Raw genomic sequence first — 25863 nt, forward strand, 5'->3', positions numbered from 1 at the left:
TTCCTGTCTACTAACACTCCAAGATTCCTAACCTTATCAGTTTCTTCTGGCATAATCCTACCAATATAATACGATATTAGATATCTAGTCACGCCAAAGTGAATGACTTTACGTTTACTGATTGAACTGATATCCATTTTCTCATGCCCATAATTCCAGCCTATTCAAATCATTCTGCAAGTACTGCATATCAACAGCATTAATAATTATCCTACCTATCTTTGTATCATGAGCATAGCTGTATGTCTCTTGTTAAATCATTTCTACTAACATTAACGCACAAATTGAATAACAGCGAATCAAGCACTGATTCTTGTGGTACACTTACGTTAAGTCTTGCAGACCAACATTCCGTATACCAATTTTCAATATCTGTCAGTCAGCCATCCTCTTATCAACTAATATTCTATAATCCAAATCCATATTCTCCAATTTATGCAACATGCTACTATACTGTATTCTGTCAAAAGCCTTAGCAAAATCCAAAAGTATCATGGTGTATATAAAATTAAAATAATTTTTGTTGACAGGTTTGTATACCTTGAAATCAAAATAACTAATATTAAGTTGCTCGTCGTTTCAGATAATTAATTAAAATTTACCATAGGAATTCCTGCAAATGATGAATATTTGTTATTTATTTGCTATTTTTTATTATTTAACTCTAGTTTATGTCCTGTCGCAAATATAAAATAAAATTCAGTTTTCTTAATCGTAGACTTTTACTTACAAAGGATAATTCAACTTTTGAGGTTCTCAAACAAGTTTGTTTCGCAGATCTCTCTCTCTCTCTCTCTCTCTCTCTGTGTGTGTGTGTGTGTGTGTGTGTGTGTGTGTGTGTGTGTGTGTGTGTGTGTGTGTGTGAGAGAGAGAGAGAGAGAGAGAGAGAGATAAACCTCTTATAATCGTCGAATGGAATATGTTTCTAATTACAAATTTTATATTTAGTTTAAACCTTTATCCAAGTGTGAGCAAACAAATTTGCGCTCTTCAGGACTGGAACAACTCATGGCAAAAGTGGACTAAGTTCTCATCACTTTCCTTAGTCGAAAACGGTCTGGGTAGTGACCCTTCCCATAATGCATAGCATTGTACATGTCCGCATGCGGACGATGTGCTTTGCATTATGGGATACTAAGGAAAGTGATGAGAACTTAGTCCACCTTTGCTACGAGTTGCCTCAGTCCTGAAGATACTTCAGGTGCAAACTTTGTTTGCTTACATTTGGATAAAGGATTAAACTAAATATATAATTTGTAGTCTAACCAAGTGAAAAAAAAAAACTTCCAACATCTTTCTCTAATCCAGTATAATTTAATAATAAGGTAAGACACCTTTTGACAACTCGTATAGGTAAATATGACTTCTCTATTACTTCCATCTTAGTATCACCACCTCTGGGTCTTGCTCCAACTGACGAGACCTCAAAATAAAGGTCGAAACCGATCCGGGTAGTGACCCTTCCCATAATGTATAGCATTATACATGTTCCCAAGGAGATATGTTTTGCATTATGGCTACGGAAAGTGATGAGAACTCAGTCCACCTTTGCAACGAGTTGCCCCAGTCCTGAAGATACTTCAGGCGCAAACTTTGTTTGTTTACACTTGGATAAAGGATTAAATTAAATATATAATTTATAGTCTAACCAAGTGAAAAAAAAATCTTCGATATTCACGATGTGTGTATATAGAAGTATTGTGGCATTTAACAGGATAAAATAAATGCAGGTAAGTACAAAAAACATGGAAGACTTGATAGCTCAATAGCTAACTAGTGACTATGTGTCGTTGTGATCAACTCAGTAACTAAACATTAAGGTCATGTGGCATACGACGTCATGGAATTTTCAATGAAATATGTAATTATTCGAAATCCCATTTTTAATATTAAAAGAAATGTTATTATTAAAAATGGGATTCTCAGATTAGGAAAACTTACGCGGCTTATACATTCTTCATGAAAAAATAGAGAAGCCACTGACAATTTTGTCAAGGACAAAAGTGTCAGTGAGCCATCCTGCTTACTAGAGGGTTCAAGTAAATGTTGAAATAAAAAATCTACGTTTAGTCTCGAGAAAAGATTTTTTACATAATCTTTTCCATATTTTTTAAAATACATATGGCCTGTGTAGCTCAGTGGAAGTGATGCTTGCGTCCTTTGCCCTTGGCCACTCGAAGTTAGACCTAGGTTCTAGTCTAGTCGCTGACTGGAGGAACTTTTCCTAAGCCTATCTTCGACCGGTTCTCGAGTTAGTCGATCTCTGGCACGGGAAAGCCGGTTTTTCCTCCCGGAAACTCGGGTTTTTCGTCCCGTAAACTCAAGAAAATCGACTGTAGTACCCACATTATTTCAGACAGTAACATATCTTGTTAGGGTTAGGTACCAAGAGATAGCAGCACTTGTTTGCCAGCCTCTTCATCGGTGGCTGCTATAATTAGTGATAGACATGGGCCAGCTATCTCTTATTGGCTACCGATGGAGATTGAACTGCCCACTCAGTCTCCAAAAGCTAGACAGGGTATAAAGGCCTCGCTTACTCCCTATTAGGGAATAAAAGGCGTTAGTTGATTTTTTTATAAAATACACGAAACGCATATACTGACTGAAAGGAATATCCCTCACAAAAAGCCAAACGTTTACATGACATATATATAAAAAGGGAATATCATGCAAAGCTTCAACTGCATCACAAGTTACTCCAATAAAAACTGCAGCTCTTTTTAGAGATCTATTTATGATACGCAGGGGGACCCTGCGTATCGTAAATGGAGACCCAGTTCCCATTTACGATACGCAGGAGTGCGGTTGATGTCGCTCCCTCAAAAAGCAGGAGTGCTTTTTGAGGGAGTGACGTCACTACCATTCTGTGGAAAACCCACAAAACGAGGACTCTGAGGCTATGCAGAAAGCAAGAGAGAGAGGGGGGGCGCACATAAGACCCTCCCTTAAGGATTTGACGAATGTTTGTCTGGGAAAGGGAACCCAAACTAACGAATTTATTATTATTATTATTATTATTTCCACTACTACTACTACTACTACTACATAGCCCCTGAGAACTCATCGCATGACCCATCAATGGTGTCGGAGAACTCATCGCGTGAGGCCGCTCTTCATTGAACTCCCAAACTGCACTATAGCATCCCATCTATATTTTCTCCAGGCAGTTTACTTGCTTTTCTGTGAAAAAATTCTGGTATGCTCGTAAGAGATCGGCTAACCCATCTTCAGTTGAAAAATCTCCCACATAAAGATGGCTCCATACAAAGATTCATTGCCATTATCTTGTGGACTTTTAAAGACTATTCATTGATTTTAGTTAATATTGTAGAATTATTTGCAATATTATTTATTCGTATATTTTACTAGTGCAAATATTTTTAGTACGTTATTGCTTTATTGCTACTCTTTATGGTCTTTTAGGTGATGTGCGGGTTAATCAGCATCCAGCTCTTACTAGTCTTCATACGGTATTTCTAAGGCATCATAATCGCCTGGCAGAAAGACTAAAAATAATGAACCCAAGATGGAGAGACGAAACTATCTTCCAAGAAGTTAGGTAAGAATATGAACGATTGGCAGAATAGATAAAATAAAATCTTAGTGTAACTGCTTCTTTTGAGACATATTTGCTACTGGCAATCACCACAGTTAACGCATTGCTCGAAATGGTCCTGGACACTTTCACAAGTTATCATGCACATCTGGCAATTTCTGTACTATCGTTGAAGTAATCAAACGCCGTTAAGGCATCTGCATAATTCTTTCGTTATAGTGATTATTTCTGGATTTTTTTTTTCGAATAAATTCAGCGTCTAACGATTTATTCTAATAAATAATCATATTTATTCATTACTGCTAATTTATAAAATGGAATAAAATTGTATTAAGAATTAATTATTATTTTTTTTAATGTTTATTGTTCAATTTTGTATTTCCTCAGATAGTGGGAATATTATGAATCCATATTTTAAATATGTCTTAATTATGTTCAATTGTCTTTAACACTTGAATTAAAGAATATTTTATTTTTTCTGCAGACGCATAATTGGTGCCCAGCTTCAAGTAATAACGTATAATGAATATCTTCCCTTGATTCTTGGAGAGGATCGTCTAGATTTCTTCAGATTACGTGTTCTGAATTACGGGTTTACTGAGTATGAAGACAATACAGATCCAACACTGATCAATGAATTTGCCACTGCAGCATACAGATTTGGACATTCAATGATTAACAGTATCTTTGCTCAAATTCCAAGTGATGACTATGAATATGGGCCTCGTTTACGTGACATTTTCTCATTTCCATTTGAACTCTATTACGGCAAGCTTGATTCATATTTGAGAGGTTTGGTGGAAGGACCTGCTCAAAAATTTGATAGATATATGGTGACAGATGTTACTAATCATTTATACCAGGGACCAGGAAACAGTTCTGGATTAGATTTGGCTTCTTTTGATATTCAAAGAGGTCGCGATCATGGAATTCCCGGATATGTTCAGTATGTCAAATCTTGTGGAGGTCCATTGATTGATGAGTTCAAAGATTTGGATCAATTAATGCCAATTCGTACAAGACTTATTCTTCAAAATATTTATCAGTAAGTAGAGTAGAGTAGAGTAGTGTATTTTAGAATTTTATCTTTACTATAATCGAATTTCAGTGTTGTGTATTAGGTATATTGAAGTCAACAGTTTTTTTATTATTATTATTTTATTCACATAATTGATACACAGTCAGAACAAAATATCATATAAACAACAATTTGACTGGTGAAACAGAATAATTCAGATTCTACCCAAGAATCTAAGAATAGTCCGTCAGGTAGCGTCGTAAAATATGGACTGTTCCAAGTAATGCTGCTTTTTATAGGTCATATGGGGTCACTTCGTTGATGTTTAATTGCTATAAATAGTTGGATAGCTTCTTTGAAGCTGCACCAAGTGCACCGATAACTATTGGGATGACTTTAGTGTGTTTAAGCCATAGCCGGCCATTTTCTATTGCCAGATCTCGATATTTAGTAATTTTTTCCAGTTCTTTGTTCTTAATATCACTGGGTACTGCGATATCAACAATCCAAACCTGATGTTAGATAATGGTGATGTAAGGTCTATTCTGTTCCAAATGCCGATCAGTTTGTATTCGAAAGTCCCAGAGAATTTTTTCTGTTTCGTTTTCCAATACAGTCTCTATTTTATGCTGCCACCAGTTATCAGACGTAGGAAACCCATATTTTTTGCATACATGCCAATGAACTATTTTGGCCACTTGATCATGGCGGTATTTATAGTCAGTTTGACCTATTTTGCTGCAGGCACTGATTAGATGTTCTACACGCTCATCTTTCTGATCTCATAATCTGCATTTGCTGTTATTATTGATGCGCAAAATTTTTACTTGATTGCATTAGTTTGTAATGCCTGCTCTTGAGCTGCTAGAATAAATCCTTCTGTTTCTTTTTTAATGTATCCGTATTGTAGCCATTACCACGTCAATTTTGTCCTCAGTATCTCGAAGAAATTGGCCATGCAAGGGTTTATTTTTCCAGCGCACATATTGGTTATTTTGTTGTTCCTTTTTGTAATCGCATTTGTTTCCTGTTGTTGCTTTTAAAAGGCCCTCTTGTGTGATTTGGCTCAGAGCTATTGTCGATGTAACTTTTTTTAAACTAATCTCTTCTTCTTCTTCCACAGTCTGTCTCACTTACAGCAGACCCATTCCACCTATTCTCCTCGGTAGGTACAACCGGTCAACATCACTTCGTGAATGTAATGCATGATGCTACTTTTCTAGTTTTGCTGTCCAGTTTGTCCAATCTATTATGCCTGCTGTATATCGGATAACTGGTATAGCCGAATAATTCATTGCTCTAATTGTGTTTAATTTAGTTTTATTTTCAGAATATTTCTAACTCTTTTGATGTATTCTGATGCTGCCTGTTGTTTAACTTTCGAGTGGAGAATATCATTGACTTCTAATATTCCTAAGCTGAAATTGCTTTTATATATTTCTCTTGATCAAAATTAAAATTTCTAGTGTCGTTAATTTTTCCTCGTTTAATAGATAAAATTGCGCATTTATCTAAACTAAATTTCATTTTGATGTCATCACTGAAAATACGAATTATGTTCAATAAAGTCTATTTGCTGGGCCGATTTCCCATATAACTTCAAGTCATCCATATACAACAGATGGGTAATTTAATATTACATTTAGGAATTTCATATCGATTATTATTATTATTATTATTATTATTATTATTATTATTATTATTATTGATTTATTATTGTGTATTATTACAGGAGACCTCCAGACTTGTAAACTGAAGTAAAGTTTGAATTGTCGTCCGTTCAGTATTGTTGAGCAAATGCGAGCGTATGAGTTCATGCGTACTCCAGTATCTAATGGCAGAACTATACTAATCAGGTAGGCTATAACTAAGGTTGCTGTTGACGTGAGAAGGGTCTAGTACAATTTCTTTCGATTCAACTATGCGCCGTTCTAGTTCATCGTGACAAATATAAACGTTTGATGCTGCATTCCAATCTATTCCGTGTTGAGGACATTCATCGTTTGTGTTCACTGAGAATAAGACGTAACGTGATAGTGTGCTTGCTCTGATTCTATCGTATGAAATGTCCCTCTGATGTTCCTCTAGCCGTAGGAGGATTGACCTCTCAGTCTGGCCATTATGGCTTCCCACAATCACATATTATTTTATATGCACCAGGGAACTGGAGATGGTTATGAGCTGTTTTTGGTGGATAAGAAATGACCTTAGTATTGGAAGAGTTGAAAAACACGTTTATTTATATATATATATTTTTTTTTTTTGTTTGTTTTTGTTTTTCAAATTTTTTCCTAGTTTCCGGGAGGGTGAGCTGATGTATGGTAAAGAAATATAACCCTTGGGGTTGTTAGGGATCTCTGTTTTGTTTCTAGGGCGCTTGTATAGCTGCCTCTTAATGTTTTTGGAAGAGCATCTATTATTTATAAAAGTTCTTTCTAGATATTTTTAGTTCACTTTTTTTAGTTCTTCTTCATCAGACAATATTGAGCGAGCACGGTGAGCCAATGTGGAAATGATGCCTAACTTTTGTGCGCGATAGTGATGTTAGGATGCATGCAGGTATCTATCCGTATGTGTTGATTTCCTGAAGACTGAGATCCTTAAAGAATCAGACATCTTAGTAAGCTTCATAACTAGAAATGAAAGGGAAAACCATTTTCTTCAAAGTCGGCGGTAAATTTTATGTCTTGGTAGAAGTTGTTTAAATGATTTAGGAAGATGTGAAGATTCTCTACACCATGCTCCCAAATAAGGAATATATCGTACACATAGCGGAGCCGTGTTCTAGGTTTTAATGTTGCTTTAGAGATGTTGGCCAGTATTGGAGACAGCGGGCTATCTATAGCTAGTCCTTTGTTTTGTTTATAAAGTTTCTCTTCGAACTTAAAATACCCCAATCTAATGCAGTGTGAGAGGAGAGGAAAAATCATTTTAGAGACCTTGGTTTATTAAATACTGAGAATATCTTGCGTTGGAACATTTGTAAAAAGTCTGACGACATCAAAGCTCGCAATAATATCGGAATTCTTCAGATTTATATCTTTGATTTTAGAAGCGAAGTCAGTTGAATTTTTAACGTAAGAGGAAGATTTTCCTACTAGACTCTTTTAAGGAGAATGCTAGATATTTTGATAATTTATATGTCGGTGAATCAACTATTGGCCTGAGCGGACAATTTGCTGTATGCACCTTAGGAAGGTCGTATAATCTTGCAATAAGTGGATGTGAGGACCGAAGATAAAGACGTGTGTTTCGTGGAAGTTCCCTTGTCGTCTTGAGGAGATTGTTTGTTCGATTATGTATCTCTCTCTCGTTCGGTCTCGGTCTAGTTCAGAGTAGGTATCTGATTCTAGTAACGTCAGGATTTTTTCGCGATAAACTGTTTTATTTAGTACGACCGTTGCAATCAAAAATACTAAATGATGGCTAGTCTTTCACCAAGAGAAATGTTGTCGACTGATGATTTTGCGATTGCAAATATTGCCTCCATACGAAGTAAATATGCGTCTGCAGTCAGTGAGCTCACTTTTTCTATCTTAGTAAGAAACAATTCTCTAGGGATGGATTTTGGCGAAATAACAAGATGAATTGGTGAAGATGACTTGTTTATTACTAATTTTTTAAGGCTTTCATGATGCTTATTAGGTGCGAATCGTTCTTGTGTTAATCTGGCAAATTAAATTTCCTAATTAGTTAGATTTATCGATTTCCTGAGTTCTTAAAGCCCGTCGCGTGTTTATCTCTTTTATGGTGTTCCACGACATGGAATCTAAAGATACTGCTAAACGATTTTCCAAAGTGAGATTTTTTCTAAAGAGATAGGCTAAGTTCCGTTTCGTGTCACCGATTCACTCTAAAGCGACATTAAAACCTAGAACATGGCTCCGCTATGTGGACGATATATTCCTTATTTCGGAGCACAGTTTAGAGAATCTTCGCACATCTTCCTAAATAATTTAAATAACTTCCAACAAGACATAAAATTTACCATCAAGATTGAAGAAATTGGTTCCCTTTCATTTCTAGACCTGAAGCTTACTAAGATGTCTGATTCTTTAAGGATCTAAATCTTCACGTCTTATTTTCAGTGAACACAAACGATGAAGGCCGCCAACACGCAGTAGATTGGAACACAACATCAAACGTTTATATTTGTCACGATGAACTAGAACGGCGCATAGTGGAATCCAAAGAAATTGTCCTAGACCCTTCTCACATCAACAGCAACCTCAGTTATATTTAGGCTGACCATATTTCCTTGAGACAAAAACGGGACATCCGGATGGGAAAAACAGGATGGAGGGTTACGTAATAAAAAAAATGATTTCATAAACATATTGAGCTTACCATTATTCTTCAATGACAGAACCCATACAAAAATTTAGGTAGACGTAGAGGGGGCTGTAAACAACGATTGGAAAAAGTTTAATGTGTTTTAAACCTTTTTGTTTTATTCAAATCCTCTACTACTTCGACCAATATGTATAGTGATAAAACACTGGTAATTATTACTTCTGATTTTGTTGCATGCTGATGAAAATTTTGGTTTATCTGGAGATTGTCAATTAAAACTGTAGTTTTGCCTCTTTGAGTTCAAATATAGACTTAAAACTTTAAAAAATATGAAATTTAAACCACCGGCATTGAATAACAAAGCCAACGGTTAGCATACAGGAAAACAAAAACTAACGCTACAGCAAAACAGACGCCGCGTCTGCGACGCGCAAGTGTTGTCGACATGCATTTTTTTATTTTCTCTGAATAAATCACTGCAGATATCGATATCTGATATCGAACAATGCGCACGATATTGATGCACGTTATAGGTTATGAATATGTCATGATTGACCAATATTAAAGTATATTTATAGTTTTTATTAAAAACGAGACAAAATTGACATTTTTATTAAAACGACGAGATGGCCAGAAATACGAAAAAAAAAAAAAAAAAAAAAAACGGTACGTGTAATAAGCCTAGTTAAAGTCCACCTGACACGCATAGTACTGCCATTAGATACACTGGCGTACGCGTGAACTCATACGCTCGCAATGGACTATAACGACAATTCAAACTTAACTTCAGTTTACAAGTCTGTTATTATGACACAGTGTTTTTATGGGGTTTTTTTTATTTGCTTTACCTGTTACCACACCTGAAGAAGTCGTTTTGACGAAACGTTGTGTGCTCCATTAAATTAACATGTTATCTATTTTCTTGGTTTCAGTCAGTCAAAAAAAAGATGGACATATCTAATCACCGAGTAAATGATGTAACTAATGATCATAGATAGGGTAAACGGCCCCGCCTTCTCCCTATACTGAAACAACATAGGCGTTAGCCGATTTTTTTTTTTTTAATTATATATATATATATATATATTAGGATAACCGAGTTATTTTATAAACTTGATTATCCTAATATACAATATCCTCAAGTTAAAAACTTCATTATATATATAGCTACCCCCCACCAGCCTTATGGCTGAGGGAATAGAATAGAAATATATATTCTAAACAAACTCTTCTATAGGTAGTTGAACACAGGCCCGGCTGGTGGCGTGTGCGAAGTGTGCAATATACACAGGCGCTGCAGAAGAAAAGACGCCTAAAAGATGCCAAAGAATATGAGATAAGAGTTTAAACGAACAACGAATGGTACATATATAATTATGAATGTACGTCGTCTTCCGTTCGGGCCCCTTCAGATCTTCCCGGAAACGAACAAATGAATTCTGAAATTGTATCCTGGACCCGATTATATCACTGTAATTTTTGATTAAAATTTACGAAAATATACCTAAAATAGTTCTTTATTTTTTTTATGTATCATAAATCAATTTATGATTAATTGTTGAGTTCCGTGTAAGGGCCGTATCCTAATTTTATTCGGATCGGATGCATGTGGTTCAGCCCTAAAAGTCGCCTTACTACTGATACTCATTCTTCTCGACATTCGAGCCTGTTATATTAGCGGACTGTTAGGGCGGCGTTAGCGACACAAAATAATCGGCGAACTCTCGAGTCCAATGCGAAACATTCTTGTAAATTTCTCTTATCTGTTTTCGTCGAATCTTCAAAATTAATTTATTTATTAATGCAAACTTAATGTAAAGAATATTTGTAAAGAATAAATCTCTTAACTTTATTTTACTATTTTATATTATTTTGAAAGTTTATATAACTTGAAAAAATTGGTTTAAGTAGGACTAATCCGTAGGTAACATTATACTGTAAAGCGGTTTCATTTGTTTTTATTATTATTATTATTATTATTATTATTATTATTATTATTATTATTATTATTACTACGGGCAACTCCAAGGAGTCCTTAGACTCATCGAGGGGGGCCTAAACATCATGTCCATACAACTATTCGACATTCTCACAGTATCTATCATACCTTGCCTTGAACTCATTCACTCTCATACAGCTTATTCCACTCATTTACCACTCTAAAAGTAAAGAACCCAGCTCTAGCACCCATATTAACCACACTCTTGCCCAGCTTCTATAGATGGCCCCTAATCCTCCCACCACCAGTCCTGATCTCAAAAATCTCCTCTGAATTAATCCTATAGAAACCTTCAGCAATTTGAATGTCTCAATCATATCTCCTCTTTTCCGCCTATCAACCAATTTCTGCAACCCACAAATCTTCAATCTGTTCTCATAAGGTTCATTCCATAGACCTGCCATCATCTTGGTCACTCGCCTCTGGATCCTTTCAACCTCCTCCCCATCAAGAAGAAACCTAGGTGACCAGATCTGGGCACAGTAGTCGAGATGAGGTCTTTATGAAGGCTCGGAACAGAGGAACAATAACTTGCTTGTCTCTGCTCGTCAAAGTATTCTTCAGCAACCAAGTGATTTTTGAGCGGATTTAGCCACTTTTGCAATATTCCCATTAAACTTCAGCTCCTTATCCTAAATCTCTCACCTCATCAATTTCCTGGAGTACAGTTCCACCAATGTAGTAAACTGCTGCTAATCTTTTCACCCCAAAATGTATAACCACACATTTTGTCACATTAAATTGACATCCATTCTCCTTAGCCCAGACCTCCAATCTATCCAAATCATCCTGCAAGATTTTGACATCTTCTGTATTCACTATTGCCCTACCCAACTTTGCATCATCAGCGAACAAATGAACCGTTCCTCTTAGATCCTTCCCTATAACGTTAATGAACAAATTAAACAGCAGTGGTCCAAGAACAGAATCCTGAGGCACACACTAGTCACAGGCCATCTTTTGGACTCTACTCCTGAATAAACTACTCTCTGATATCTCTCCATCACCCATCCATCTCACCAAACCTTTATCCATTCCCATATGTTGCAGTTTACGGATTAGAATTCCATATGGTATCCTATCAAAGGCCTTAGCCAGGTCCAGCAGTATCACTGTAAACCCATTTCCCTTATCCAGTTCAGCCGTCACCTTGTTATAAAACTTGAGCAAGTTACTCAGGCATGATCTACTCTTCACAGAGCCATGCTGTACCCCATACAGTATCTCATTTTCATCAATCCATTCCTGTATTTTTCCCTTGACTACTTTCTCAAAGACCTTGACGACGACTCCTGATATGCTGTTCGGTCGGTAATTTGCAACAGTAGTCTTGGATCCTCCTTTATGCAGTGGAACTATTTTCTCCTCTTTCCACACCTTCGGGACTAAACCAGACCCGAGACTCAGATTAAACAACATGGTCAAGGGCACTGATAATTCTTTAGCCACTTCAAGTAAGACCTGTACCGGTATACCATCCAATCCCATAGATGTATTCACATTAAGGTTCTGTAATAGACTATTCACCTCCACTTCATTCAACACAATTCTGGTATAAACTAATGGTTCCTTCATTCTTTCAATGTCACCGCCTGGGTGATATACTCTTGCAAAGTGTTCACTCGGTAATTCTACTATATCGACTGATTCAGTGACCTCCTTGCCATCGGCATTCCTTAAAATCATTCTGCTGTCTACAGTTTTTCTTTTACTTGCAGCATATTGAAAGAACTGTTTGGGATTATCTTTAGCTTGCATAGCTAGTTTCCTTTCATAATCCGCTTTTGCTTTTCTTATCACACTCGTTACTCTTCTGGCCTGCGCTTTATACAGTTCGTGTGCCTGCAGATTACATTTCTCTTTAAATTTCCTCCAGAGTTGTTTCTCTTTTCAGCTCAAGCTTAATGGTGTTATTCGTCCATTTAACCCCTACTTGTTTTACTATTCGGACCTAGGTATACAATCAGCTATAACCTCCTGTAAATGCTCCTTGACTACTTCCCATGCTCTATCGACATCCAGCTCTAGCAGTTTTACATGCCATGGCACTGAACCAAGCAATCTCCTAAGTTTGTCATACTTGCCAGCACAGTAATTCCACATATACCCTGTCTTAATCGAAAATTCCACACCTCAGCCACCTCCCAGGTCATATTCATTACAGTCAAATTCAGAGATGCTATTACCAGGTCAAGCACTCTCAAATCCCTAGTATTTTCTATTACATGCTGTCTCAGATAGTTATCCCTTAATAACTGAATAAAATCCAGTTCCTTCCTCACATGTGTCCTCTCCTCCCTCCAGTCACAGTTACCATAGTTGAAATCCCCCATAATAATTACCCTCCTTCCACTCATTTCATCAATTTGTTTATGCATACTATCTCCACCATCTATTCCATCACCTGGTCTATAGCAGCACCCAACTATATATTTTGTTCCCAGTCTCAATCTCACACCAAATAGCCTCAAATGAGCTCTTTTAACTATCCTGCAATACAATTTCTATTCTCCTTGGCCGAAGTTCATCAGCTATCATCAATAACACTCCTCCCCCATTTTATTCTCTCTGTCCCTCCTAAACACACTATAACCTATACATTGTATCCCGCTAACTATGTCATCTTCCGTCAGCCATGTTTCACTAATGCCAATAACCTGTGGCCAGGAAGAGCCAACCAAGGCCAAAAATTCTTCCTTCTTGTTCCTAATACTCCTGGCATTAGTATACATAAAATGCAGAGTTCCCTTTGTCCTACCCCTATCTTGATGCGTTATTCTAACTATTTCCATTCTGATTTCTTGTCCTTAGTACTGGCTCGGGTACATTATATAGATTCTTACACTCAACTGTCTCACTGATGTCCGCATATACACCCCTCCCCCCTTGATAGTTCTAGTTTCCCTGGTTCTGCACATCCATTTTCACTTCATTCAGCAATTTATTTTCTGTAAATGCAGGCCATCCATCTTGTACAAATCCTTTCGCCCATCAAACTCATTCCACACCGTCTGCATAGCCTGCGCATAAGGTCATTTGCGATTATGGCCCTCCTAAACTCCTCTCTGTCATACCGCGGAAACAAACTCACCATCCTAACTCTGTCACTCTTTTCTTTCGTTACCTTGAACAATACTTTCAAGTCCTCTCTCATAACAAAATTATCTCCTTTCAATTAATTCGTACCCGCCACAACTATCAATTCTTTCACCCTCTATTTTTGCACCCGTTTTTCATTTCTTGTTCGTTTTATTCACACTTTATTCAAAAATCTTTTTTGGAAAGCGCCGAACATTAATCGCACACATCAGAAAAATACTATGCGTCGGTCCTACTTGAACATATAAGGAAATCAGAAAACACGGCCATTTGTTCTTTATTTCTTAAAGATAATTGTTTCAAATTCTCCATTATATTCTCCCATTTGTTTCATGTTTATTTTTATTATTATTATTTTTTTTTTTACTTATCTTCTGCTACATATATTAAAATCAATTCCTCTCTCAGTCGTTGCTTCAGATGTTTGTTTCATATCAGTCGAGCATAGGCTGTATTCTCTCAGTTGTGACTGAGTGAAATGACTTTCACTATAGCCGGGTATCACAAACAGCAAAGAGAAGTTTTTTCATTAATTGCGGACTGGAAAGAACTTTCTTAAATAATACGGTATAATGAAGTTCCCCCCCCCCTTGATGATTATTTCTTTGCACTCATATAATATAAAAAACGTCTACAGATATTGTACATCTTGCCGATTCTTCATGCTGCTGAACAGTAAGCAGTCCCCCCCCCCCCGCCACGATGACATGAACCAATGGCGCGGCTAGTCAGCTACCTGTTGTGAAATTACAAGCACCGCTACTAATATATTCTGCATACACTAAAATATCTTAATTTTATCGGCATAACGTTATTTTATACATCTTTTCTTTCATTTTCAATCACCTAAAATAATATTTTCCGTAACAAAACTATATTTTGTTTACAGAAATATTATGAATATTGTTGTGATTGTGAAGTGCTTCGTCAGTGAATGTAGGAGAAGTATGATAGGTATTGTGTGAATAATGGTTAGTATATCAATATAGGATCTCCCGCTATGAGTCTTCTGACACCATTATAATAATAAGAAGAAGATATTATTTAGTGTTTATTAATGATTATTAGTCATTCAGTACTACGCTGTTGTCCCTGTGTTTATTGACGTGTAATATTTATATATTATGCAGTCCAAATGAGCTTATTCTCTTAGGATATACATATATCTTTTGTAAAATTTTGAAAATTTTTACGAAAACGTAATGGGTTCGAAGTCAGTGGAGCAGTATCTATGGATGCATCCATGGAAGAGACGAAAAGCTGACGCGTACATTCTAGCCGAAACGTTCAGCTGTCTTCCGCTGAACAGAATCAAAATTTTTATTATGGTCCTTCATGCGCAATCCCAAAAATGAGAATAGTATTCTAAGATAATACAGATTTGAGTTTTGTACAGAATTGATAGACTGAGTTGGTTAATGTCATGAGGAGAAAACAGTGCCATGATTTTGATAAGCTGATGATTAAAATGATATGATATATTATTATTATTATTACCACGGGCTACCCCAGGAGTCCTTAGACTCATCGAGGGAGGCCCTAAACATCATGTTCACACAGCTGTTCAACATTCTCACAGTATCTATCATACCTTGCCTTGAACTCGCTCACTGTCATAGCACGCACAACAGACTCTGGCAGCTTATTCCACTCATTTACCACTCTAAAAGTAAAGTGACATATTCGTAACAGGAATGATTAGAAATAAATATTGGTGATGAGAGAGAGATTTGTGTATTGTCAGAGTTAAGGAAATATGAATCGAAACTCATTTTTAACAAAATGGCAGGGCTGTATTGTGGTAGCATAGAAGCAGTGTTATTCTCACCACATCAAAGAATAGCATAGACTGAATAATATATACAAACGTACCTCTCAAGGAGACTAAAATTACTTGCTGACATCTTTCCAGAAGACATTACAAAACTATTAGATTTCGTAATACACTCTGGATATTTCTTATGTCAAAACAAATTTTACAGCCAAGTAGAAGGAACGGCCATGGGAAGTCCTCTCTCTCCTGCTTTACCCAACTTTTATTTAGAACATCTAGAAAAAGTCCTCTTCTCATCTATTTTCCCTCAACCATCCTTTTGGGTAAGATATATAGATGACATCTTTACTGTATGGCCGCACAACAAAGACTCCTTACCTTCTTTTTTAAACAGTATCAATTCTTTACATCATCATATAAAGTTTACTATGGAAATGGAAGAAAACAACAAGTTATCATTTTTAGACGTTCTCCTCATCCGGTCGCCTTCAAATACTCTTACAACTACAGTTTACAGGAAACCAATGTTTACAGGTCGTTATATTCTTAAAGAATCAGCCCATCATCCTTGTCAAAAAACAGTAATCATAAAATGTCTAATCAGAAGAGCCAAAACTAATTGTTCTACTTCTAATTTTCTACAGAAAGAACTTTCTGCTATCCAACAACACATGAAACTCGATGGCTTTTCCAAAAAGAGTACTCAACAGCTTCTCGATTCTTCTAATCCACCACAAAACAACGAAGATTCAATATGTCGAGTTCCAATTCCTTGCATCTTCTCTGGGATTTCAGAACCTATCACAAGAATTCTGAAGAAATATGAGTTAACAGCTACGTATTCACGTATTAACAAATTATCTTCCCATTTTTCTTCTCCTAAAGACAAACGCTCAACTGTATCTTTTCCTGGAATTTATCAGCTTCCCTGAAACTGTGATCTCTCCTATTTTGGACAAACTGGACGTTCTCTTGAAAAAAGAATCCAAGAACATCAGTCCTCCATTCATCACAACAAACCTGAAAAATATGGATTGGCTCAGTACAGGATTGAAACTAACCACAACATCCTTTAGTCAAAAACTCGCCTCTTACATAGATCCTCTGATAAATTTGAATGTTTATTCAAAGAAAGTGTAGAGGCCTTACTCCATCGTCCTAACCTGAATCGGAATGACTGTATATCTATATCAAAAATCTCGGAAAGTCTAATCAGGATAACTCATTCATATTAATTTTATGTTATTTAATATTATTAATTAATATCTTTATTTCAATCATGTCTCTGCTTAAAATATTCCCTTTAATACTTAGTGATATAACATCATGCCGCTTGTTCTATTTTTAAATGATCTATATTGTTAGTATTCCACCTTGTTTTTTTTTTTTTTTTTTAAACTGTTCTTGTGGTGCCACTGAATATGGTCTGCTATTTCCAGACCAAAATATTTGGTTAATTAAATATCTTTCTTGTGTTTATGTGCATATATTATTCAGTCTTTATGTCACAAGTATCCTTAAAACATCAAAGAATAGCATAAACTAAACATTTGTTTGAAGCACTGGTCATAGAAGGCAGTTGCATCTTGGAACATTTGCGCACTAATTTTTTAGTTGAGAAATAGAGTATATTATATAATAAGTTTAGTTTAATCCTTTATCCAAGTGTGAGCAAACAAAGTTTTCACCTGAAAGTATCTTCAGGACTGGGGAAAGGTAGTGCAACAAAAAAGAGTATATTATATTCAGAAAAATTATGGATATGGTTATTAGTCCATGAGAGAATATCATTTATGTTTAGTAAAAATAGAGTACATGATAAACAGAGCCCTGAGTATTCCTGCACCAGTAGTCTGAAGAGAAGGCATCTCTCCACGAAGTACAGTCATAGACCAGACAGAAACTAGTTATCAGAGTGAAAGCAGACCAAACGATGACAGTTTAGTGAGCGTTGCCAGACCTGTTCAGATGGTATGTAAATGTCAAAGGATCGTAAGATGTGTGTAGAGGCGGATGATGTACACTAGATCTGCCATATACATAGAGGAAAGGAATCCATACAGGCAGTCATGAAGTCTCTGGGTATATCAAAGAAGAAGTATATTGTTGATTACTTTCTCCTTTACTTTATAGGACTGAGGTGAGGCTAATTGGTCAATAGGGTATTAGTAAGTAGTTTTTGTAATAGGTGCCAGCTGTAATGTATGTACAGACAATATTGGGCAGGTATTAGGCCTGGAGAGCTAACTGTTCAGTGACATCATAAACACCAGAGGATATTTGAGTTATTTAAGGATATGCATATGATTTCTGGTAAAATATTAGAGGTAGTATATAGGATGCTGTTTCTGGTATTGCAGGATTGAATTCCTTTAGGAGTTGTAAGAGAAGAATAATGCACAATGGTTAACTTTATTATTGTAGTGGTGCTATTTGTCGAGTCTAAGTCCTCAAAAGGACTTAGACTCGACATTTAGCATTATTTTTGCATATAGCCTTTTCAGAGTTAGATTTATATTTGCTGATGGTTGTACTGCATTAGAGTTGTTATAGAAGAGTTGTATCCCATCCACATGGAACTTGAAGGAAGCACTGGTGTGATGTTGAGTTGTACACAAATTTTAGATATTTAGTAGGCTACAGGCAAGGAAATATAGGAGATGATATTAAGATGAAATGTTGAGGCAGATAAGCCTGTTCATTGAGAGATGGATGATGATAATGATAATAATAATAATTATTTGACTTTAATCATGAAAGTACTGACTAGAAGCAAGAAATATTATTATTATTCAGGCCTCCATGGGGTCAAAAGACTCATCATGGGAGGTCCTTCCTAAGAACATAAAGTCTGTCAAGACTCATCGAGGGGAGGTCCCCCCCTAAGAAACACAAAGTCTATCATACCACTCCTTAAACTCATTGACAGTTCTTGCTCTCACCACTCCATCAGGCAATGCATTCCATGGTTCAACCACCCTCCATGCAAAGAAACCACTCCTCACCCTCTTGCTCACAGTTTCCTTTCGTAACTTATTGGGATGGCCTCCTGTCATCACTCCTCGCTGTTCAACCAAACGAAAGAACTCCCCAGTGTCAACCCTGTAACCACCTCTCAACAGTTTAAAAGTCTCAATCATATCACCTCTCCTTCTATCTACCAAACTCTGCAGTCCACGTTCCCTCAGCCGATCCTCATAACTAAAATTGTACAGTCCTGAAACCATCTTTGTCATCTGTCTTTGTACCCTTTCCACAATAATTTATCCCCTTCAAATCCTGGGGACCAAATCTGAGAACAATAGTCTAAGTGTGGTCTGATCAGAGACTTATACAATGGAATAATAACCCTTTTATCTCTGCAGGTCAGTGTCCTTCTCCTAATTGCAGCAATCCTCTGTGTTACCTTCACCACCTTTGCAATATGTCCCCTAAATTTCAGGTTTCTATCAATCATCAACCCCAGATCTCTTGTCTCCCCTACTTCCTCCAGTATAACTCCTCCCATAGAGTATGCAGCATCCCATCGATGTTTCCCAAACCTCAAGACCTTACATTTTGCTGCATTAAACTGAACCCCCATTCAATTGCAAATCTATCTAGCTTATTCAAATACTCTTGCAGGGCTACCACATCTGCACTATTACTAATAATTCCTTCCCAGCTTCGATATCATCCGCAAACAACTCAATATCCCTTTGCAATCCACTGGCAATGTCATTGATATAAAGGTTAAACAATATAGGTCCTAGTACTGAGCCCTGTGGGACCCCACTTGTAACTCTCTGCCTCCTTGAAACTGCTCCACCATACACAACTCTGATACCTATCAGACAGCCAATCCTGAATCCAGTTGACCAATCTGACATCCACACCCATGTGCTGCAACTTAAATATCAGCTTATCATGTGGCACCCTGTCAAATGCCTTCGCTAAGTCTAAGAAAATTACAGTATATGCCTTTCCCTCATCTGATGTTCTTGTAACTTTATTATAAAAGGTTAGCATATTGCTAAAACAAGAGCGCCCTTTCACAAATCCATGTTGACTCTCACAGATAACATTGCTCTCTCATCTGCCCAATGCTGTATATGGTCCCTCACTACTTTCTCCAAGATCTTAACAACTACTGATGACACACAAACTGGCCTATAATTAGACACTTCCAGTCTGTTACCATCCTTATGCAATGGCACTATCTTACCTTCCTTCGATTCCCTGGTCACCTTTCCCGCAGCCAGACTTTCATTGAAAAGCCAGGTTAAAGGCACTGTCAGTTCCCTAGCACATTCTCTCAAAACTCGTGATGAAATACCATCCAGTCCCAAAGCTTTACTGACATCCAGAGTACTCAGTATCTGAAACACACTCTCCTCCTGTACCTCTAAACCTCAAACCTGCCCTATCCCTCTAGCATTAAAACCGACTCCTCTAGGATGAAATACTCCAATAAAGTGTACATTGAATAATTCCACTATGTCCTCTGCATCAGTCACTCTATTCCCATTTTTATTCCACAATATCATTCTTCCACAGTCATTTCTCCTCTTACTGGCCACATAGTTAAAAAATTCCCTAGGATTTTCTTTGGATCTTAGGACCAATCTCCTCTCATATTCCAGTTTCGCTTTCCTTACCACACTAGTCACTCTTCTGGCCTGTGTCTTATATTCTTCATGCATCTTCTCTTCACCTGTCTCCTTATATCTCTTCCATAGCCTCTTTTTCGCATGCAATTCCTGTTTAATATTGTTTGTCATAATGTGAGTAAGGAGTTAGATTTCCTCAAGCCACCAATAAACAACTATCTTATGCAACATATTGGATGTGAATGCTGGATTTAACAATATTTCACAGACTAATAATAGAAAACATCACCACGATGCTTCAACTATAAGTTACTTCAAATAAAACATGACCACTTGGGGAAAATAGTTATGTTGTTTTGATCTAGGGATTGGTTAGTCAGGAACATTCTTCATAGAACAAAAACAATGTTTCACTTACAGAGTAGGAGAATGTGATAAATTAAAGAAGCAGATTGGTGATATCACAGCATGATCAATTGAACTGGAAAAAATTAAGCAATACCTGGACATAGCCAGAAATCAGTTACTTATTCAGTGTCAGAGATGTATAAGAAAATCATGTGAAACAGCAACATGTAACTTTTTCTGGTCTACAATTTATAAGTATTTTGTATCAAAAACTAAATCAGAGTATAAATATAAAAAATTGGCTTTGCTGGATTTTATCATCATGCTGTAAAAGTGGCATTGAATGTGAAAGAATAACTTTAATTGATTGCAGATACCCTTATGTAATAACCAGAGGCAAATGTTCAAATAATAATAATTATTATTATCATTATTATTACACTCGTCATGGAGTTGACAAACTCACTGTAGGAAGTTTATTCAACTGACAATATATTTATCATTCTGAATCTTAAAATTCTTAATACTCCCTACGTTAACAACATATTCCAAAAATGCATTCCATTTATCCACAAATCCCCTTGTAAAAGATCTACTCCTCACCTCTCTCCCTCTTCACCACATTCTTACATAGCCCAGGGATGGCCTCTGTTTCTTCCCCTCTTGCCCTCTATTCTTTTTAATACCTTCACTAATGTAAACATCTCTATCACATCAGCTGTTTTCCTGCTATCCACCAAACTGTGCATTTTGTGTTCCTTCAACCTCTCCATATCCAACACTCCAGAGTCCTAATATTGTCTCATCCCTTTCCAATGTTTTTCCACATCCCATTGAAAACTAGATGATTAAATCTGAGCACATGTCCATGTATGGTCTGACCAGTGCTTTATACAATGGCACAACCACCTCCTTATCCCTACATGTTAGTGTAGGTCTTATCATAGAGGCACAGTGATGTGCAGTCTTTGCAACAGTTGGAATATTTCTAAACTTCAGTCTACTGTCAACCATCACTCCCAAATCTCATAAACTTCTTTTCTGCTGTTGTTAATATTTGTTTGTCTTTTTGTTTTATTGTCCAGATTTCGCTTCCATACATTAACACTGGTAGGGCTAATGTATTGTATACTTTTAGTCTGGTTTGTTTTTGAACTAGGTTTGGTTTAAATATAGAGTTAATTACACCTGTTGTTTTTAAATATTTTGCAATTTTTACGTTTATATCTTTTTCATTTTCATATATGATCATACATCCTAGGTAATTAAATGAAATCACCTGTTCTAAGATCTTCTTATCTATTACTATTTTTGTTACTCTTGTTATGTATTACATTGCACTTATTAATAACTACAATCCCACTCCTTTGTCCAAGTCAAAAGTCTATTCAAATCTTCCTGAAGGAAATTAACATCGATAGTGTTACTTATAATCAAGGCTGCCCCATGCGGGTGTGCAGGTTGTGCCCAGTACAAAGGCACCTGATCAGGAGGGGCACCATTTTATTTAAAATTTCATTTTACTTTACAAATTCTATTGTATAGGGGCACTGAAATATAACTATAAACAAAGGCACCTCTTACCCACAGGGTGGCACTGCTTATAATTATCTCCAACTTTGCATCAGCAGCAAACATCTGAAGATTCCCAGTCAGTGTACATGAAATATTATTTACAAATAAGTTAAACAGCAGGGACTCAAGAACAGAACCCTGGGGCATGACACTGGTTACCTTCCTTTTTTGAGACACTGGTCAATCATACAGTTTTCTGATTTTCAACATTTCAGCACAATTTTCTGGTATCATTCAGATAGCCAGTCACCAATCCATCTAATCAATATACTATCTTTTCAAATTCTCTGCAGCTAGTTTCCCAATTATCATGTGGTAATCTATCAAACACTTTTGCAAAGTCAAAGACATTACTATATGATTCTCCCTTATTTAAACATGTTACCTTATCATAAAATGCAAGTAAATTGCTAAAAGAAGACCTTCCCTTTAACCATCATAAAGAATACTATTTCCATCAATCCAATCTTGTATTCTATTCCTAATCAATCTCCAACAATTTGATTAAAACTGCAGTTATACAGACAGTCTATAATTGGAAAACTTCTATCCTAGAACGATATGGAGTGGTACTGTTTTGCATTCTTTTCACTCCTTAGGAACTTTACCCACTGCAAGACTCATTAAATAACAAGGTCAAGGCAGTAGTTAAATTTGTGCATGTTCCTCAAGAATATTTCCACATCCATTCCCAAAGCCTTATTAATGTCTAGCCCAATCTACACCTGATACATCTCTGATGATTTCACTTCTAGTTCTCCTAATACCTGCCTCCCTTCTTCATGCTGCACAGTATCATTTACACCAGTATAATATATGCTGATAAGCGGTTCATTCAGTAATTCCACTATATCCTTTGCAACAATCACTCTGCTCCCATGACCATTCACCAGTTGGAAACTTCTATCCTAGAATGTTATGGAGTGGTACTGTTTTTCATTCTTTCCACTCAGGAACTTGACTTGCTGCAAGACTCATTAAATAACAAGGTCAAGGCAGTAGCTAAATTTGTGCATGTTCCTCAAGAATATTTCCACATCCATTCCCACAGCCTCATTAACGTCTAGCCCAATCAACACCTGATACACCTCAACAACCTGCCATAATTATTCTTTCTCTTGCGTACCATATAGCAGAAGAATTCTCTTGAATTAACATTGGCCTGACCAGCCAATCTCCTCTCATACTGCACCTTTTCTTTCTTTATCATGCTCCTCACCTTTCTAGTAGCCTGCACTGTATACTCTTTGAATCTGATCACCACCAAGTCTCTTGTACCTCCACCATAACTTTTTTTTGTCCCCCCCAACAAAGCTTGCTTGATTTCACTGTTCATCCATTTCACTCTTGCTCTACATTATTGTTAGATTACTCTAGATTATTATGTTTGTGCAAACATAACAATCTCAGTGTACAAACATAACAACACAGCTCTCTTATTTTGAATACTCCTTACATTTGTATACAAACGTAATGATCCCCATGCCTCCGAGGCCATTCTACCAGCACCAACATTCCCTGCTCTAACCACTCCCATTTCCCTCATCCTAACTCTGACTTCCATTCCTGCTTGTTTCATCCTCACCTTTATGCATTCCATCACCATGTCCTGCTGTAACCACATCGTCTCTCTCCATCTTCCTCTTGTCCCACAACCTGTGGGATAAGAAGAAGATGGATATGATGCTTCACCGGCATAATAATCCCAACAATATAATTGGTTGGATTATGCTACAAGGAACTGATGAGGCCAGAGATCTTGGAGTTATGGTGGATAGGAATTTTTAAATTCAAAGTTCATATAGCAGAAATTGCAATTACAACTTTGAGGGTAATTCTAATGTCAAAATATGTTAAGGATAAGGATGTCATTTTACCTCTTTACAAGGCCTTGATCTGCACTTGGACTACTGTGTGCAGATTTGGTCTCCTGAGTTTGAAGGGAATAAAGAAGCTGTGGAAAGGATGAAAAGAATAATGAAGATGATATCTGTATTATGGAATGCAGATTACAGATTGAGATTATGTGAACTGCGGACACCAGTAAACAAGAGAAAGGAGAGGGTGATATACTAGAGGTTTATAATCTTCTGAAAGGGTGTTATAGGATATTGAGTGTTAATTTTTCATTATTTGGAAGGTCAGCTGAGAACATGAGGGCATCCACATGTTCTCTCCCCACTATATGGAAATTTAGCTTTCATTATATGGAAGCTGAGAGAAGAAAAGTGATTATTTGGGATATAGATGCTTGTTGAAGTTGCAGGTGCCTCTGGTATAAATGCATTTACAAGAAGGCATGACAGTTGGTTTTGGTAAGCAAACACTTCACCTATTACACCAGCACTACTTCTACCAGCTTGCAAGGCATATCCCTGGTCCTCCCATTAGCATGAAACAAATGAAACTGAGATTTGCTGAACCAGTGACTGGAATAAACATGTCATTGTTGGTAGTCTGTACCTAATGCACATTTTCAACTGACAGAAGTGGGATAGAGGTTGTTTGCTGATAAAACATCACCATTACAGAATGGTATTGTGTTCTTCAATATATTTCTGTGTATCGGTTAGACTGCAAGATTCTTGTAATCAGACATATTATTATTATTATTATTATTACCCAAGACCTCATGGAGTCAAAGACTTATCTGGGAGGGCCTTTTATCACACACAGCTCATCATACCGTGCTTTGAACACATTCAAACTCTCTGCAGACACCACACTCTCAGGCAAGGCATTCCAGTCATTTACAACTCTGCACAAAAAAAAACCTGCATCTCACTCCCCTACTCACACCTTCTTTATACAGTTTCCAGGGATGACCTCTGGTTCTCCCCCGATCTCCCACTATTTTCTGTAGACCTTCTCCAGCATTGATCCTATAACAACCCCTTACCAATTTGTAGGTCTCTATCATATCTCCCCTCTTCCTCCTGTCCACCAGACTCTGCAAATTGCATCTCCTCAATCTTTCTTCATACTCGACATTCCAGAGGTCAGAAACTACCTTAGTCAGTCACCTTTGGACCCTTTCCAACATCTTTTCTTCCTTCTGAAAACACCAGGTGACAAAATCTGGGCACAATAGTCCATGTGTGGCCTAATCAAAGCCTTATACAATGGAACAAGAATCTCCCTACTTCTACACATCAGTGTCCTCCGCATCATTCCCAGAAGCGTTTGTGTTGTCTTCACAATTTTGGCTATGTGTCCCCTAAATTTCAGATCCTTATCCACTATCGCCCCCCCCCAGATCTCTTATTTCTTCCACCTCTAACAATGTATCCTCACCAAGCATAAATGCTACATCCCATCTTTGTTTTCCAAATTTTAAAACCTTACATTTTGCAACATTGAACTCACATCCCCATTTCCGTGCCCAATCACTCAGTTTATTCAAGTCTTCCTGCAAGGTCACAACATCCTCACTATTCTTCATGGCTCATCCCAACTTTGCATCATCTGCAAACAACTGAATATCTCCATCCAAATCTTCACCTATATCATTAACACAAGTTAAACAGTAATGGCCCTAAAACAGATCCCTGAGGCACTCCGCTAGTGACTTTCCTTTTCCTTGACATCGCTCCCCCATACACAACTTGC

At 36.9% G+C, this 25863-nt stretch overlaps 1 protein-coding gene across 4 annotated transcripts in view; it reads left to right on the forward strand.

Annotated features, from left to right (window-relative positions):
* The window catches only part of LOC150109878 (chorion peroxidase-like), a 221110-nt gene that overhangs the window by 97851 nt on the left and 97396 nt on the right, over positions 1-25863 (forward strand). For all 4 annotated transcript variants that reach the window (XM_090415631.1, XM_090415616.1, XM_090415640.1 and 1 more), the window contains 2 exons: positions 3427-3562; positions 4044-4604. In XM_090415631.1, the coding sequence (XP_090271757.1) occupies positions 3427-3562; positions 4044-4604 (697 nt within the window). The remainder of the gene's footprint in view (positions 1-3426; positions 3563-4043; positions 4605-25863) is intronic.

Source organism: Typopeltis vanoorti, chromosome 1 (assembly GCF_054136105.1).
Source record: "Typopeltis vanoorti isolate ZY-2024b chromosome 1, IOZ_Tvanoo_1.0, whole genome shotgun sequence".
NCBI lineage: Eukaryota > Metazoa > Arthropoda > Arachnida > Uropygi > Thelyphonidae > Typopeltis > Typopeltis vanoorti.